At 41.0% G+C, this 15,434-nt stretch overlaps 2 protein-coding genes and 1 long non-coding RNA gene across 3 annotated transcripts in view; 2 read left to right on the top strand and 1 right to left on the bottom strand.

Moving 5' to 3' along the window:
- Positions 1-2,562: 2,562 nt before the first annotated feature.
- Positions 2,563-5,035, bottom strand: pcbd1 (pterin-4 alpha-carbinolamine dehydratase/dimerization cofactor of hepatocyte nuclear factor 1 alpha). Its single transcript, XM_005735048.2, has 5 exons — positions 4,935-5,035; positions 4,107-4,238; positions 3,930-4,010; positions 3,033-3,121; positions 2,563-2,890 (listed from the first exon to the last, which is right to left on the bottom strand). The coding sequence occupies exons 1-5, from the start codon at positions 4,935-4,937 to the stop codon at positions 2,827-2,829; spliced, it is 369 nt and encodes a 122-aa protein (XP_005735105.1). The 5' UTR covers positions 4,938-5,035; the 3' UTR covers positions 2,563-2,826.
- A 1,211-nt stretch (positions 5,036-6,246) lies between these two features.
- On the top strand, positions 6,247-9,412 carry LOC106456240 (uncharacterized). The gene is made up of 3 exons (XR_001290397.1): positions 6,247-6,325; positions 8,404-8,525; positions 9,357-9,412. It is a non-coding gene; the product is annotated as an uncharacterized LOC106456240 (long non-coding RNA).
- An 8-nt stretch (positions 9,413-9,420) lies between these two features.
- Positions 9,421-15,434, top strand: part of LOC102196729 (heparan-alpha-glucosaminide N-acetyltransferase) — a gene marked incomplete at its 5' end in the record, with an annotated part of 20,541 nt that continues 14,527 nt past the window's right edge. The window contains 4 exons of the mRNA XM_013911365.1: positions 9,421-9,472; positions 11,169-11,238; positions 11,330-11,396; positions 13,325-13,407. Coding sequence (XP_013766819.1) covers positions 9,421-9,472; positions 11,169-11,238; positions 11,330-11,396; positions 13,325-13,407 — 272 coding nt within the window. The remainder of the gene's footprint in view (positions 9,473-11,168; positions 11,239-11,329; positions 11,397-13,324; positions 13,408-15,434) is intronic.

Genomic DNA, 15,434 nt, shown 5'->3' with positions numbered 1-15,434 from the left:
GACAGATTGATCTTCTGTAGAAAGTATGGTGAATGGACTGCTGAGGACTGGGGCAAAGTCATATTCTCCAACGAAGCCTCTTTCCGATTGTTTGGGGCATCTGAAAAAAGGCTTGTCCGGAGAAGAAAAGGTGAGCGCTACCATCAGTCCTGTGTCATGCCAACAGCATCCTGAGACCTTTCATGTGTGGGGTTGCTTCTCATCCAAGGGAGTGGGCTCACTCACAATTTTGCCCAAAAACACAGCCATAAATAAAGAATAGTACCAAAACACCCTCCAACAGCAACTTTTTCCAACAATCCAACAACAGTTTGGTGGAGAACAATCCATTTTCCAGCACGATGCAGCACCGTGCCATAAGGCAAAAGTGATAACTAAGTGGCTCGGGGAACAAAACGTTGACATTTTGGGTCCATGGCCTGGAAACTCCCCAGATCTTAATCCCATTGAGAACTTGTTCAAGAGGCGGGTGAACAAACAAAAACCCACTAATTCTGACAAACTCCAAGAAGTGATTATGACAGAATCGGTTGCTATCAGTCAGGATTTGGCCCAGAAGTTGATTGAGAGCATGCCCAGTCGAATTGCAGAGGTCCTGAAAAAGAAGGGCCAACACTGCAAATACTGACTCTTTGCATAAATGTCATGTAATTGTCGATAAAAGCCTTTGAAACGTATGAAGTGCTTGTAATTATATTTCAGTACATCACAGAAACGACTGAGACAAAGATCTAAAAGCAGTTTAGCAGCAAACTTTGTGAAAACTAATATTTGTGTCATTCTCAAAACTTTTGGCCACGATTGTACAAGAGGCTTTGTCAGAGGAAAGCAGGGAGGATCAATCACTCCTGTCACCCCAGTCACACACTGTTCAAACTACTTCCGTCAGGCAGGAGGTACTGCAGTATCCGGTCCCGAACCAGCAGACTAAAGGACAGCTTCTTCCATCAGGCCATCGGACTGCTGAACAGTGACACTTCATAGATGCCTCGCTCTCACCTACCGGAACTTCAACACTGTGCACTCCATAATGTACATATATGCTATTCTTTTTTCACAATATTCAAACTGCTGATGGACGTGATTTGATTTGAGGCCCAGCGCGCTGTAACTTGTAATTTCAACTGATAAAGTGAATGAAATCTCAAATGGAAGAACAAATTATTCTGCAAGGTTAGAAACAGCAATGGTGAGAATTTGGGGGAGTTTGAGTCAGCAAGGGTCAGAGGTCACTAAGATTATGGACAACCCATCACACCTGCTCCACTCCACACTTGTAAAGAAGCACGGCTCCTCCCTCTAACTGATTCAAACTTTCAGCCACGAAGAACACTTCAGGAAATCATTCCTATTGTTCTCTCTGTATAAGTGTACAATAACTCTTCATTATGTGGCAGGATAAATACAGCATCTGTCTATCTCTCTATGTAGAATTTTCTGTGGGCAGTTCAGTGGGCTGTAAGCAGGAAGAGGAAGGGTGATCCAGAGCAGGAATCCAGTGAAATATTGGCATCACCTCTTACAGTTTCCTTGTAATATCAGCTGAAAGTTGAGAATATGTAAATTGGGTTGAGTTAATTTTCTCTGAAACCATACAGTTAATTGGGCTGTGAGTCGGAGTGGGAAGAGTGAGGATGACCTAGAGTAAGAATCAAGTGAAATATTGGCGTCACCTCTTACAGCTTCCCTGTATTATCAGTTCAAAGATGAGAATATTGTAATGTCATTTGAGTAGAGTTTACTGTTAATTTTCTCTGAAACTGTAAAATTCTTTGGGCTGTGAGGCAGAGGAGGAAGAGTGGAGGTAACTCAGAGGAAGAATCCAGTGAAATATTAGCGGCACCTCAAACAATTTTCTTGTAACAAAAAAACCCCAAAGCAAACAACAACACAAACCCCCCCACAATATCAAAAATACAGTACAGCAATTTTTATTTAGTTGGGCATAAGGTCATGTGAACAGAAATGTACAGTATAGTGAGAAGACAATGCTTTGTATATATTATCAACTCTTACAGAATATATATAATATATATAACATTTTTGTTATTTTTAATATGCAGTGTGAGAATCATAAAGTAATTTGTTATATATCAACTGCTAATATTTCAAAAGTCGAAGTGGATTGAGCAGTAAAATCGTGAAACGCCAGTATACAGAAAACTCGCGTTTCTAAGCCATTCGGCACCCGTACCGTAATATGCGTAAGAATAGTGCAACAACATTTTAGGTGCGGCTATCTTGACTGTGACTTCGTATGTGAGGGCTCACTTGACTGCGGTACAATACGGTGTAGACGAACACAAACTCATTTACGGTCAGGACCTGACCATACTCCCAGTTAATGAAGTTACTGTGCTGCATGCGCACATTACTGTTTTCCTCTCTGCACGTCATGTGATGATGGACCAGTCTGATTGGAAACCTGACCAACACCCTGAAACATCGCGAACCCATCAGATCACTGTCAAGAAATGAACTTGCTGCCTGTATTAACCATCCTTATGGTTGTGTGACAGCCAAAGCTTTAGCACCCTCATCATTTGGAGCAAAACAAATGTAACACAGTTACTGTCAGACGTGTTCCCGGTATTAATTTCAGCGCAGTTTGAAGTTAATTGTATACACATGCGCTTAGTAAATCGTGTATGTACGATTTATACGATGCTGCCACCCAAAAAAAGTTTGACTGGGAACTCCAAACAGATACGCAATAAGCTGCAAATATCAGTTTTATAGCTTTGACCATACAGTTTGGTTTATTGGATCATTAGATATTCTTTAATGACGTTTAAATTTAAGCCAGATTAGTTCAATTACAGTATTTTATTTCTTCGCTTGTTCAGAACTTGGCGGAGCATCGCTCCATTGCGCTCTGGCAGGAATGGGCCTATAGTTGGGACAGAAAGATGAATGTACCATTGGAATGTATACCATTTCCTTAAGCTTATAATTACCACCCCCATTTAAATAAAAACCCATGTGAAGAGCACTTTAGTTTTCTCTGCCTTGACCGGTGACATTCTGCTCACATTAGAGATGCCTGGTCAATCAAGGTGGCCAAAGAGATGTCACGTTGGGACAGCCCTCCACAGTCATGCGTGCTGAGAGTTATCTGGACCTGCGTTAAGGAGAATGCACAAAGTGGTGAATCAATGCAAATTTGAATGAGTTTTCTTCAAAATACCACTCGACAAAGAGCTTTGCCGCCATTTGTTATGGAGTCATTACAGGTGAAGCATGAGCACAAGGTAAGACCCTGGGAAAGTGTCCTTTAAGGTTTTGACAAAACCAGACGACACCCTGAGTGTCCAACAGGAAACACTGCAAGTTTAGCAAAAGCCATTTTGACTTGGAAATGAGAAACTCACGTGGTATTAATCACATTAATTAGGGCTCGTGCCTACACAAGACACGCGTTTAGTAACACCTGTGTTCAATTACAATTTCATGCTAAATTGGCTGCCGTGTAACATGGATGTAATTAACCGGTTACACATTTGACGCTGAGAAAAGTCTGTTAGCACAATTTTCAGACACAGTCATGGGTTAAATTCCCGACGAAGAGACCTGCAGCTGCCATCTTTAAACGGTTCACAGCTAGCTAGTCGTTTACCTGACATTTGGTGTCGACTAGGTATCTGGTGTTTTAGAGCTTTGGGTGAAAATTACTTATCCCAGCTTCCCCTAACCCTGAGTTAAAAAAAAAAAAAAAAACTTTTTAAATTCAAAAACAAAAAAACACATGTTCTTTATTGTTTTAAGGCAAAAATGACATTTAAGAGAGGTCATTTTGAAGCTAATTCATGATCCCAATGTTGGGCTTTTCTATAGTAACAAAAGCCAGCTGTCCACGGTGCCAGGAAAACAACCCCCACCCCATAGGCTGTAATCTTATTTTCATATACAGTATTATTAGGCTTGCGTACCTTATTATAGACATTGAACCACTCAGGATGATGGTCCAATTTCTCTGCATGTAAAGCCACTCTGGACATGAAGCCAAAAGCCTGGAGGGGGAGAAATAAAAAAATAAAAATAAAAAGGTAGAGCGGTTATATGGGTCATTTAAGTTTAAAAGTGATATTTGACAATGATGCAAGAACCTGATTGAAGTCTTTGAAAATAAACTCTTTGTAAATAGCATCTCGTCCAACGACCTCCACCCACTGAGCGTTGCGTAGCAGGGGGAGTATGTGGGCCCTCTCCTCTTCAGTCAGAGCTTGGACCTTACCAGCCTGTGAGGACAGAGCAGAGTGCAGCAGATTTGAGAGGGGCAGTTTCACAAACACAAACTCTGATTGGTTGTAGAGGAAACCATCTGGAAACAATGAGAGGCCACATTCCTAGTTTAAAAATCTAGCTGGTTCAAAGGCATGTGGTGGTGGAGAGGGGGTGGTGGTGGTTGGTCTTTTCCTCTAACACATGATGCAGGGTCACAACACAGGTTCAAAGTGAAATTTATTTCATTCAGCCCTGGAGAGTCAACATTGCATAACATCGTCCAAATAGATAGCATTTTATTGCACAATCTACATATGAACCCTCTGTCCCTAGCTGAGCAGTCACAATTATGTACCAGCAGAACAGACAGATGTCAGGACCAGAGCCTCAGACCGAGCAGTGACATCAACAGGTATCATAGCAACGGTCTAATCTGCTCGATCTGTGGCATGAATGGGCACTACAGAAACGATTACCGCTGGTTAAAACCTCAAACTTCAAACAAACCTCGCCGTGGCTTGCTGTGAACATCTCTCCTCCTCCAAACTCATGTTAGCATGCATGACACTTTATTGTATTTATCTAGCTTGAAAACCTGAAATGTCAGTCTGCAATATAATCTTATAATGTAGAGCAGAGTGCTACCTGTGACAGCGAGGAAATGTCAACAGCTCCATGTGGCAGACAGTGTAGAAAGGTTGTGTACTCACCATGTCTGCAGAGGCTTTTCATGCACAGGGGAGGTTCAGCTCCAGCAGCCTGTTGCACAGATGCAAATCTGCTGTGGGAGCCAGTGAGAGCAACTGGAATAAATCCATTCATGGTCCCCGCCTAGCTGCCCTTGCAGGAGCCTGAGCAAAAATCCTCACTGCTGCTAAGCTATTCAACCACCTATCAGCATGGGTTTAATCATAAACTATCATCTGTTGCACAAGGCATACATTAGGCCAGCTATTGTAGCACGATTCAGCACAAAGGCCAGTGCAGCAGTGTTTGCTGTGTGAAGAGAGAAGACACTGTACCTTTTATGCACACATATCAAACATGAACTTAATCCTAAGAATAATTACCTGCTGATATTAATGTCTTTTCTCCAGTTGACATCAGATTTAAAAAGGAGGTTGGCTCTTCAGCTTACCAGAGTTCATGTCAAAGGTTAACAACCCGCTCTTGTTAGATTGCCCCGGTGAACTCATCTGTCACTGTGAGCGCTCAGAGAAATGAAGTGGTTAATCGAATGAAAACAGGGAGAGGATGTGACAGGAGATCAGCATTTAACAGCTGACTGGACCTGGAAATGAGAGTGCTGCTAAAGCCATTTAGTTAGCTGTGATTTAGAACAAAACCATTAGACTGGGGTGAAACGGAGAGTGTCTGCTGACTGTGGCATTAATACAGAGCCACAGATACATACCTGTGACCGTTTTAAACTCACTGATTATTAGTCTGATTTTACTTAGCATCCCTCATGTCAAATCATGACAATGATTACATGTGATCTTAAATGTAAGCACAAAACAGCACATGAAAAGGGAACCAACAATTACGTATGCATACTGCCCTTTGGCCACAGGTTATATTGTGAGAGTTATAAAGATGAGCAGTAGACAAGACTGGTTACGGCTAGAAACATGGAGTCCAGGACGCTGCTACATGCAAGTCAAACTTTGTTAATCCTCTTTACCAGCGGCATCGGAGGACACATCGAAAATGGTGAGGAGGGTGGGGATCACTCTGGTGAAGGCATCTGTGCACAAATGTCCTGGTAGTAGCAGCAAAAACTGTACTGTCTATACTCTTTTGATCTTCTTGTGAAAGTCACTGTTCGGTCTCCTTAATTCTGGTTTGAATTGAATTACAACAAATGGACATGTCAGTATGGGAATTTAGTCAGTGTCACGCTCACAGTGGTGATAGTGATTAGATGCCATGTTCTGTTATCTTGTCTTTATAATGTCCAAGAGAACTCTCAGCTAATAAATCAGGCCTGTGTTAAATCTATGCAGGCTCTCATCTGAAAATGGATCAGGCTTTGCTCATATTTCATAACCAGCTGACTGAAGAAGTGCATGCTTCCTACACATCAGATTACTGCTACAAGGTAAAGAATATCCACCGTCACTGTGGTTTTATTAAGACACAGCATCAGCAGGAAAATCGCTTTCAGTTCCTCAAAAAGTTTATAGTCACGCAAACTGATCTTAGCAAACATACAGATGCAGTAAAGTTAAACATTGTAATTCACTGTGAAGTTGTTGTCAAATTTCACATAAGGTAAATGTGTGATTTTCTCTCCTTTGTTATAAAATGAGCTTGATTGTCTCTGAGAGGAATGTGCTGTGGGTACAGCACTACAGTTACTGCTGGAAAAAGCAACCATGAATTATTAAAGACATCAGGAAACGTAAAGGGAACATCATAAAAACATCACGAGACATATGAATATACGTAAAACCAGATAAACCTGTATGAAAAAACAAGACAAGCATAAAGTAAGAAAAATTTAGTGCTTAAAGTCCAAGTATGTGCTGTTCCTTGAATAATTTAACACTGCTGTTCAGCAGCATAATGGAGGCTGGAACATATGATACCTTTTGAACTTTGAACCTTGAGTATGCTTCCTCATGTCAAATGTTTGAATCCTGAGACGAGAGGATGTTACAAGTAAACTACCTGCTTAGGCAGGCTCTGTATGGACTTGTATTTTTTCATTTCTGAAAATTCATTTGCAGCCATGCTTTTTTAGTGCATTGTTAGATTACAAAACCATGCTGTAATTTCATATTGAATAAGCTTTCTATGATTGCCCTGTAAAACCGTAACACTATTACTCACCCCATACAGTCTTGGAAAGGAATTATCACTGGGTGTTTCCCAACTTAGTTTGTCAATGAGGAGACCTATTGTTTATACGTAGGCCGTCTTGGCTTGTAAATTCACTGCTCTGCACATTATATTACCATCCAACCTTTAATTATATTTTACCGTGCAACTGTTTTTGAGCCACCTGTCATTTCTTTATATTTTACTTCCAGGAAGCCAGACTTTTCTTGCAATGTTTTAAAGTGTTCTTGAGCAATATTTCTCCAGGCCTTCTGAAGTTTTCTTTGGACATTGGCTGCTTTTTCACTCTTTTTCAGTCCTGACCAATTCCAGAGGAATGTGTTTTGTTTGTTAAACCACTTAACACTGACCTATGAATCATGCATGCATATAAAAGGCACTTAACTCAAGGGATGGACCAGTGTTGTGTCTACACAGGCAAAGACAGACAAAGAATCAATTTTAAATTTAATCTTTAGGCACTTTGTTAATAGCATCCTCTCATAAAAATCAACAAGGTGATTCCCAGAGCTATTAGCTGGAAACGTGGCATATTGCTCCATGTTCTTAAAAAGTGTAAGGAAACTGGACAAGTGGGGGACAGAAAAGGAAGAAGAAGGAGTTTTATGAGAAATTGTTTTAATGGAAGGCTGGCTGTCTAGAAAAAATTATCAAAGAAAAGAAACAGAGGAAAGGCTGAGGAATGCCAAATTACACAAAAACAGGTCTTACTGAGTGATGAATCCAAATTTTGTCCAAATCCTAGTTGAGCCTGCGTTTCAGTCGATAGTGTTGTCTTGTCAAAATTTATGGAATTATGACCACAAAAAAGAATCATCAAATTTTGATCCGCAATGCAGCACCATGTGGAAAGCATCGCATGGGCAACGGTTTCATTTTCCAGCACGACAATGATCCCCAACACAGTGTCAGCGCTGTAAAAGCGTACCTGGATAGAAAAACCACACGGTGCAAAACTAGCAGTCGTGGATTGGCCTCCTCAGAGCTCGGACCTCAACGTTATTGAAGCAGTGTGGGATCATCTTGACAGAGAAAAGACCAAAAGGCAGCCAACATCCAAAGAAGAGCTTTGACTTTCCTTCAGGAAGCCTCAAGAACTCTTCCAACAGACTACTTAAAGAAATTACAAGGAAGCTACAAGTTCAGACTGTGTTGAAGATTAAAGGAAGATTAAATATTGACTTTCTAGCTTGTCTGAATTGTACTATTTTTCCCTTTTTGCACATTCCTTTAAATCATTAAATCAAATTAGTCTTTTACTTACAAACAATTATTCATTTTTATTAAGTTAATGCTAGGCCCATTTAATTATTATTTATTTGTTTTGCTTTTCAGTGTTTGTACCAACATTTGGTCACAGTGAAACCCAACAACAATAATGCTTCTGCAATAATCAGCACCAAATTTACTCTGACAGTACAAGTGGAATCACAAACCAGGAATGCAACCTTTTGCAGGTAACAAGTTAAACATTTCAAGATGGTACTTAAAACAAATAATATGCAAGTTGTGTCTCGTTTGCTTGTTTGCCTGTGAAAATGCATTGCTCTTGTTTTAAGATATAATATGGTGTGGTGACATGATTGCATCAGCAGCCTGTGAAATTATTTACAGGGTTGGAGGAGTAACCCTGACCCATTTTCTGGACCTGAGTTATGCCCTCCCTTAAACCACCTCACAGTGTATTGATCACAGGCTGTTTTGGGGTTAATAAGACCTGACATTCCAATATTGATGAAAAGGGCTCATTAAAGCTTGAAAGCCACATGTCCTGGGGAAGAATCAGCTGGGATGTTAAACAGTTAGGACAGATCTAATATGTATAAACACCCAGAACATCCCACACAGGAGGGCAAAGCTTTCTATTTTGGGGCCACCTCTAAGAGATGGTGCACCATGAAAAGCCTTTGTGCTTTTTATGTCCTTTCAAAGGGCTGGGTCTTCTTAAATCAATGCTGAGGTCTCTAACCAGCCTGTGTTGCTATTGATTTACTTTTCCCAGTTTGAAAAAAAAAAACACTCCAAGTGATAGCTAGTATGTCATCCCAACAGTGGATCAATATGAGCGAGTCTTGCACAGGGATGTTTTTTGGGGGCCTGAAACTGGAGACGGTGAGAAGACAGGGGCATGCACTTTAAGCCTTCAGACACTAGGTGGTGCTCCTGAGCTTTATAGTTGTGCTACTGCAGCAGGAGAGCAGCAATGTGCTTTTAAAGAAAACAGTTTAACGGGGCATCAAATAGGAGCTTTTAAGACTTTGTGACTATTTCACTGTTTTTGCATGCAGATGGAGTCAAACGTATGAGGAAGGTGGTCACTACTCTATTTGGATTTACACCCTAGATGCAAATAATCGCAGCTGCACTCACATTGTGGATAGAAGACCAAATAATGCCTATCTGCGTAAGTACGCAGCACTACTGAAAAATACATGAGGACAAATTTCCATGTTTTGAATCCCTGACCGACACTGCTGGGATTCGGCTGTGAGGGCGCAGTGACAGCAAAGGTACCTGTCTGCAAACTCCAGCCAAGCCTTTGATCCCATTAATTGAGTCAGCAAAGAAGAGAATCACTGCTTTTGTCCACATCCACTGAGCAGCAGTTCTCATCCATCTCTTGGGACATGATGTGTATTGATCAGATCAGACTCGCTTTCTTGAAAAGGGATAAAAGAAAAGCTTTTCTGCTTGTTTTGAAGGCCTGCTTCTGGCTCGTAGAGCATTGTGGGTAATACATTAGGGAGTGTGGAAGGATTAGGGCGTAATGGGATTTTGAAAGCGCCTCTCTCCATAATGCACACACTACTTAACAATATTGCAGATTATGTTGTAGATCAGACTTTTAAGGCCAAGTAGCCATTATCTGTTATGGTCAGTGTGACTGCACCTCTCACAGTATGATGAGCTTCCATTAGCTCCACAGACCGGTGATTATACAAACTCCCCATAGGAATTGTTCACCTTAAGTAACGGTCTGGTCAGCAGCTCAAGAAAGGTATGAGGTGCTCTGCTAGGGAATTTTAAAAGTTTACTTCAGTGTCTGAGATTGATTGGCCACAGAGCAGCATGAGATCATTTCTTTAAGCATATGTTTCTGTGAAGCTGCTATCAGATGCACCCTTTAATCGTGTTAGTAGTGTATTCTGTATAACACCACAGACCACAAGTCACCTGCTGAGCCCTTAATTCTTACAAGGAAATCTACAGGATCGACTCCTATTAAGTCTTTGTTCGACTTTTATACATCAATGAACTCAAATTAATTCAGTTGTTTCAGTGTCTACCATTCATTTTCTATTTATACCAACGGTTACTGATGGAGCGAGCATGTCTGTGGCTGAGCTCTAATGTGGTTCATGCGCTGAGAGCTTTGTGGTGTTTTTATGAATGGACACCAGAGATGCCATGACTTTTCCGAGGAGATTAAGTGACCGCTCTTTGTTCAGAGTGGATGTCCTTGTGTGGATTCAGCTCGGCTTAAAATGGCATCTTTTTGTTTGTTCTTCCACTGCGTGTACTCTGCTCTCCTGTGCTTTGACGAAAGAAGACCATGTGGAGATTTCATAAAGCCTAGGTAGTTTTATAATCAGTACTACAGGTGTAAAATATCTCCCTTTGTTTGCAAATCGGTGGCTTTCAGAGCTCTATTCCTTTTTTGGGGGGGCAAATAAAATCCATCTTCGCTACAGTGTTTGTGCCCTCTTGCACTGTAAACCTCAAGTTGACCCTGCTCCTATCTGTGCCGCCCTCCGGCAGTCTGGCAACGTCTTTGTTTTCTCATCCTTGTTCCAGCACAGCCTTACATTTTCATTTTCACATGCCTGCAGGGTTAGATTACCCGCAGTGATTACTCCTCGGCGGCTCAACCAAGACTTTTTCATTAGGTTCTTGTTTGTCACTTGAGGGATCCCCTTTGACATTGGTTGACTGAAAGACAGCCACAGGGGAGCCCACAAGCTAGTATAGCAGACAGTTTGGACTGGCAGTCATCCCCTTTATCCCCACTCAGATCCTGGTCTGATAGAGATGTAGTGTATAAAGTTTCTGACATGGACAGAGAATGGTACAGAATGATTTCCTTTTACTTATTTTTCCAGCTATTTTGGTGGCAGCACTCCTGCTGGCTGTAATCGCTCTGTTATTCGTTGTGATACCCTACATCTGCAGGTACATGTGTGTTTTTTACATCATCTGCAAGAATCCTGCACTGATTGCTTTTCCATCAGAACCGGGCAGCCTAAAGTTTTTCTTTTTCCAGGAGGCGTTGTACATCAAAATTTATAAAGACTATTTGCTGCCAAGGCCCACAGCATTCAGAAGAGAATGTAAGTTAAATGCTGCTTCTAATAAATATATTACATTAGATTTTTTTTTATGTCAGATGAGATTATATTTTGATTAAATAAGTCATAAACAGCTCAAAGTATGTCCATTATGAGTTTAAATTAAAAAAGCAAATTATTTTTTAAATATACAGTAAATCTTTGCTACTGTTCTTGAAATACAAAATATAAAGTAACTACACGATCTCTTTCATGTAGAAACCTTTTTCTGGTAATCAAATATTGTTTGATCCAGCAGTTAAACTGCACCATTATCATTGGCCGGCTATGCAGCCCGAGATGCATTCTAAAATTGCTCTGAGGCTCCAGTCATCAAGCCGTTTGGGAGACACTAATGGAATGATTGATATAAATGTTAGCAGAGCCAGTTACACAGCAGACTTACATAGAAAACGATACAGTGTTGTATCCGTCCAATCATCGGGCTTCATGGCAAGAGCTGCCATGTATTTTCAGTGAACATGAATAGCTCCTCTCATTCTTTCAAGCAAAATGTCTCTGGCTTCCATATGTTGTCTGGATGGCACGCAAATCCATCACGACATATTAGCGCGGGTGTCTTCCTGCTCTGGCTCTTTAAAATGCTGCATGGAGGCCAGCACGCCAGGCTAATCCAACTGAGAGGGCAACAGGCCAGAGTCATCGAAATGTTGCCTTTCACACAGTGAGAGGGGGGGAAGACGCGGGGCGGAGAGAATTTGAGGAGTTCTGAATGAGGAAGCAGTGAACCTTTGACTTTATCAGTATTTTTAAACAAGTTTGCTACCTGTTGCTACCTACAAATAAAAAGCCAAATGTGTTGCCATTTTATGTACAGTGTGCAAAAGTCTCCACATAGTTCTTTATATTTTGCTTCCAAGGAGCCAGATGTTTTTGCAATGTTTTAAAAGTGCTCTTGGGCAAAAGTTATCCAGGTTTTTTCAACCTGTCACAAAAACACATGACATAAAATAGAATTTTTACACTGACGAGGTAAATTCCCAAACAGCTTTTAGCTGGAAACATGGCACATCTTGGCACGGTCTGCAGGATGTCCCTAAAAATGTAAAGAAACTGGAAAAAAGAAGAAGTCACAGGCCTGAAAGGCTACATACATAAACTGTCATGTTCTTAAGAAAATTCTTAAGAAAGTGAAACAAGGAGAAAATACTGCGGTAGGACATCAAGTCTTATGGAAAGATGAATCCATGGTTTTTATTTATTTTTTATATATTTGGAGGAGTTCAGCAGAGATGATTATCTATAACCATCTGTAAAACAAGGTGGAGGTTGTGTCCTGTTTTGAGGTTGCATTTCAGTCGGTGATGTTGAGGATCTTGTAAAAACTGATGCAAGTATCAATGTAGAAAATGAATTTTCAGCATGACGGTGACCGTACCAAATACTGACTTTAAAGCTTGTTAGGAATAGTGCAGTTTATCCCTCATGTATTGTATTTCCATGTATTTTATCACGGGTCAACAAAACACTGCCCCCGTTTTCCCATTTCCCAAGTAAAATCTAAAGAAATGAGCCCACGTTACATTAACTGGCCAGCAAGCAAAGTCAGACAGCATTAGCACCTAGTTAATAAAGTAGAGCATTAAGCTGCTTAAGAGTGTTGTGCTTCATGTTTTTGGAACATTTGTGTTATCAAACTTTATGATTTGTTAGATGTCAAAAGTGTTTCTTCTTCTTCCTTTATTGATTTTTTTTTTGCTGATTAGAAAACACATATAGATATGATATGAAAAATATGTAAGTTTGATTTGGGGTTTAAATATCTGCTTAAGCGACCTTAACCCTAAAAGTGCAACAATGAATGGAGCTTAAAGCACTGGTAATTGTCAAATCCCCTTAAGTAACCCACACTGGTGTTTTATCCCAGTGAGTGTTGACATTATTTTGTCTCCCTGCTGTTTTTTCTCCAGGAAGAATCACATGCTAGTGAAACTGCACACGGTGCTGTTAAAGCTAAACCAACACGTCTGCTCTCCCTGGATACTTTCCGAGGGTATGTTCACCTTCAACAGTCATTCGTGTTTATCGCTCTATCACCACATGGAGCTCGTTCACATGTTAATTCTTTTTAGAGAAGTTTGAGGCATCATAAAGAGCTACAGGCCTGACATAATGAATAATTACAGGGGTCACAGTCTGGCCACATGCTCCTTCAAGCTTTTGTTATCAGGCGGTATAGCTTTGGGCATGGTTTCTGATAGCAGTGTGTGTTGGGTTTGGAACAGTGTGTTTCTGTTGGACAGGAGTGATGCATGTGATTGAATCTGGGCTCCCTGCTCGCCTTAATTGTGGCCTAGGGCTAGACACAAAGCACGCCTCTCTGGAAACAGGATGCTGGTGTGGCTTTGACCTCCCCCTCGCCAAATAATTGATGTAATAATACAGTCAACATATCAGCACACATCCACCCAGCAATAGATCTCCTGCCAAACTGAAGAGCGAGAGGAAATCCAGCAGCACACAGGCAGCATCCAGCAGACAATTGGCATCTTCTCCATCTGTGGCTTCCTTTTGGACGAGGAGCCAGCTGAAAATCACCGAGCATATGTGGCGGGCTGAAAATACAACATGCTGTTATTTAGTTTGGGAGCTCAAGCGCTTGAGTGCATTTTCAGAATCTGTATGAGTTCAGGGGGAGGATACATTTCAGTTTTATTTCCCTTCATTTCCACTTCCTGCCTCAGTCCTCCTCAATCTCGTTAGCTGAAATGTCACTCCGGGGTTACAGGTGCGTACGTCCTGAATGGTAATACCGGAAATGCTCCTACCTGGCGTCACACTTAATCAAACTGTGACTCAGCTCTAAAGATTAACGCTGTGTGCGCCTCCTCAGACCCATGACTTATGATCCATACCCCCGGATAAGTAACAGCTTTCTACAGAGAACAGACACATCAGTCATCTGCCATAAATGCTGAGACATTTCTGAAGCCAAACAGCTTTTCTTCCCAGCTGAAAGGTTTTTCTGATCATTGCTCGGGCTCTCCTGACATGATATACAGAGAACTGTGGTGTATGGTCGCACGTTAATTTTTCTAAAAGGATTTGGATTTTAATCTTGTGCCACATTGCTAAAAGCCTTTCACCAGTTTCGTCACCGTTGAAAATCGCACTGTCAGTAGTTAGCAGCAGCATACAACTGACGGAACAACTATTACAGCAAAACCAAGAACTGTGAGCCGCATTTAACAGCAGGTGGCTGACTCATTCTGTGCCTTATTTTGACTGAGACCCAAGTTTTCCTACATATTGGGTTTCAGATACGCTCTGATGTTTGGCCACAAAAAAATAGAACCTTGGCTTTTCAACTGTAGTTGTAATTTATTATGACTAGATTGGGTGTCCGTGTACTTGATATGGCCAGTACAGTGGGTAACTCAACACTGTGCAGGGATAGACTGCAGCTATCCATTAGCAACGGGGGGAAAGTACTAAGCTGATACTCTAATTGGTAATGCATGTACAATGATTCAAATCAAAGACGTCCATAAGTGTCTATCAGTGAGTCATAACTGGCTGTCAGTGCTGCAACAGACAGGTCTCTCTGTAATCTGTTAGCTATAAATCATTCCTGCTCATTCCCAGAAATGAATTAAGTCTATTACTAAAGTGGCAAATGTTCACTGCAGAGCTTCAAAGGCATATTAACAACCTAAACTTGATTAGGAACCAAAAAAAAAAAAGAAAATGCCTGCTGTGTCAACCTGCACCTTATTAACTTTGATCCAACAGAAAACAAAGAGTTCCTTAGTGTACATTATGTTAATTGAGCACTCATCATAATTAGCAGCCTGTATTGTCACAGATGTGTGGCATATGTAAAGTGATGGGGGTCTCATTTCCAATCGGACAGCGGGGAATTTTAATTATAAGTATGGCCAATAATCTGGGATATTACTGCAATTTTCACAGGGTCTCATCTGGCTGGCGATTTAACCTTTGTCTTTGTTGCCATGACAACTAATGGATGCGTTCATCAAAATTTACACGATAGCCTGTGTGCGTGTGTGTGTGTGCATG

The sequence above is a fragment of the Pundamilia nyererei genome, unplaced genomic scaffold (genome assembly GCF_000239375.1).
Source record: "Pundamilia nyererei isolate P.nyererei 1_Seehausen unplaced genomic scaffold, PunNye1.0 scaffold00062, whole genome shotgun sequence".
In the NCBI taxonomy this organism is placed as follows: Eukaryota; Metazoa; Chordata; class Actinopteri; order Cichliformes; family Cichlidae; genus Pundamilia; species Pundamilia nyererei.
This window is presented reverse-complemented; position numbering and strand designations above follow the sequence as displayed.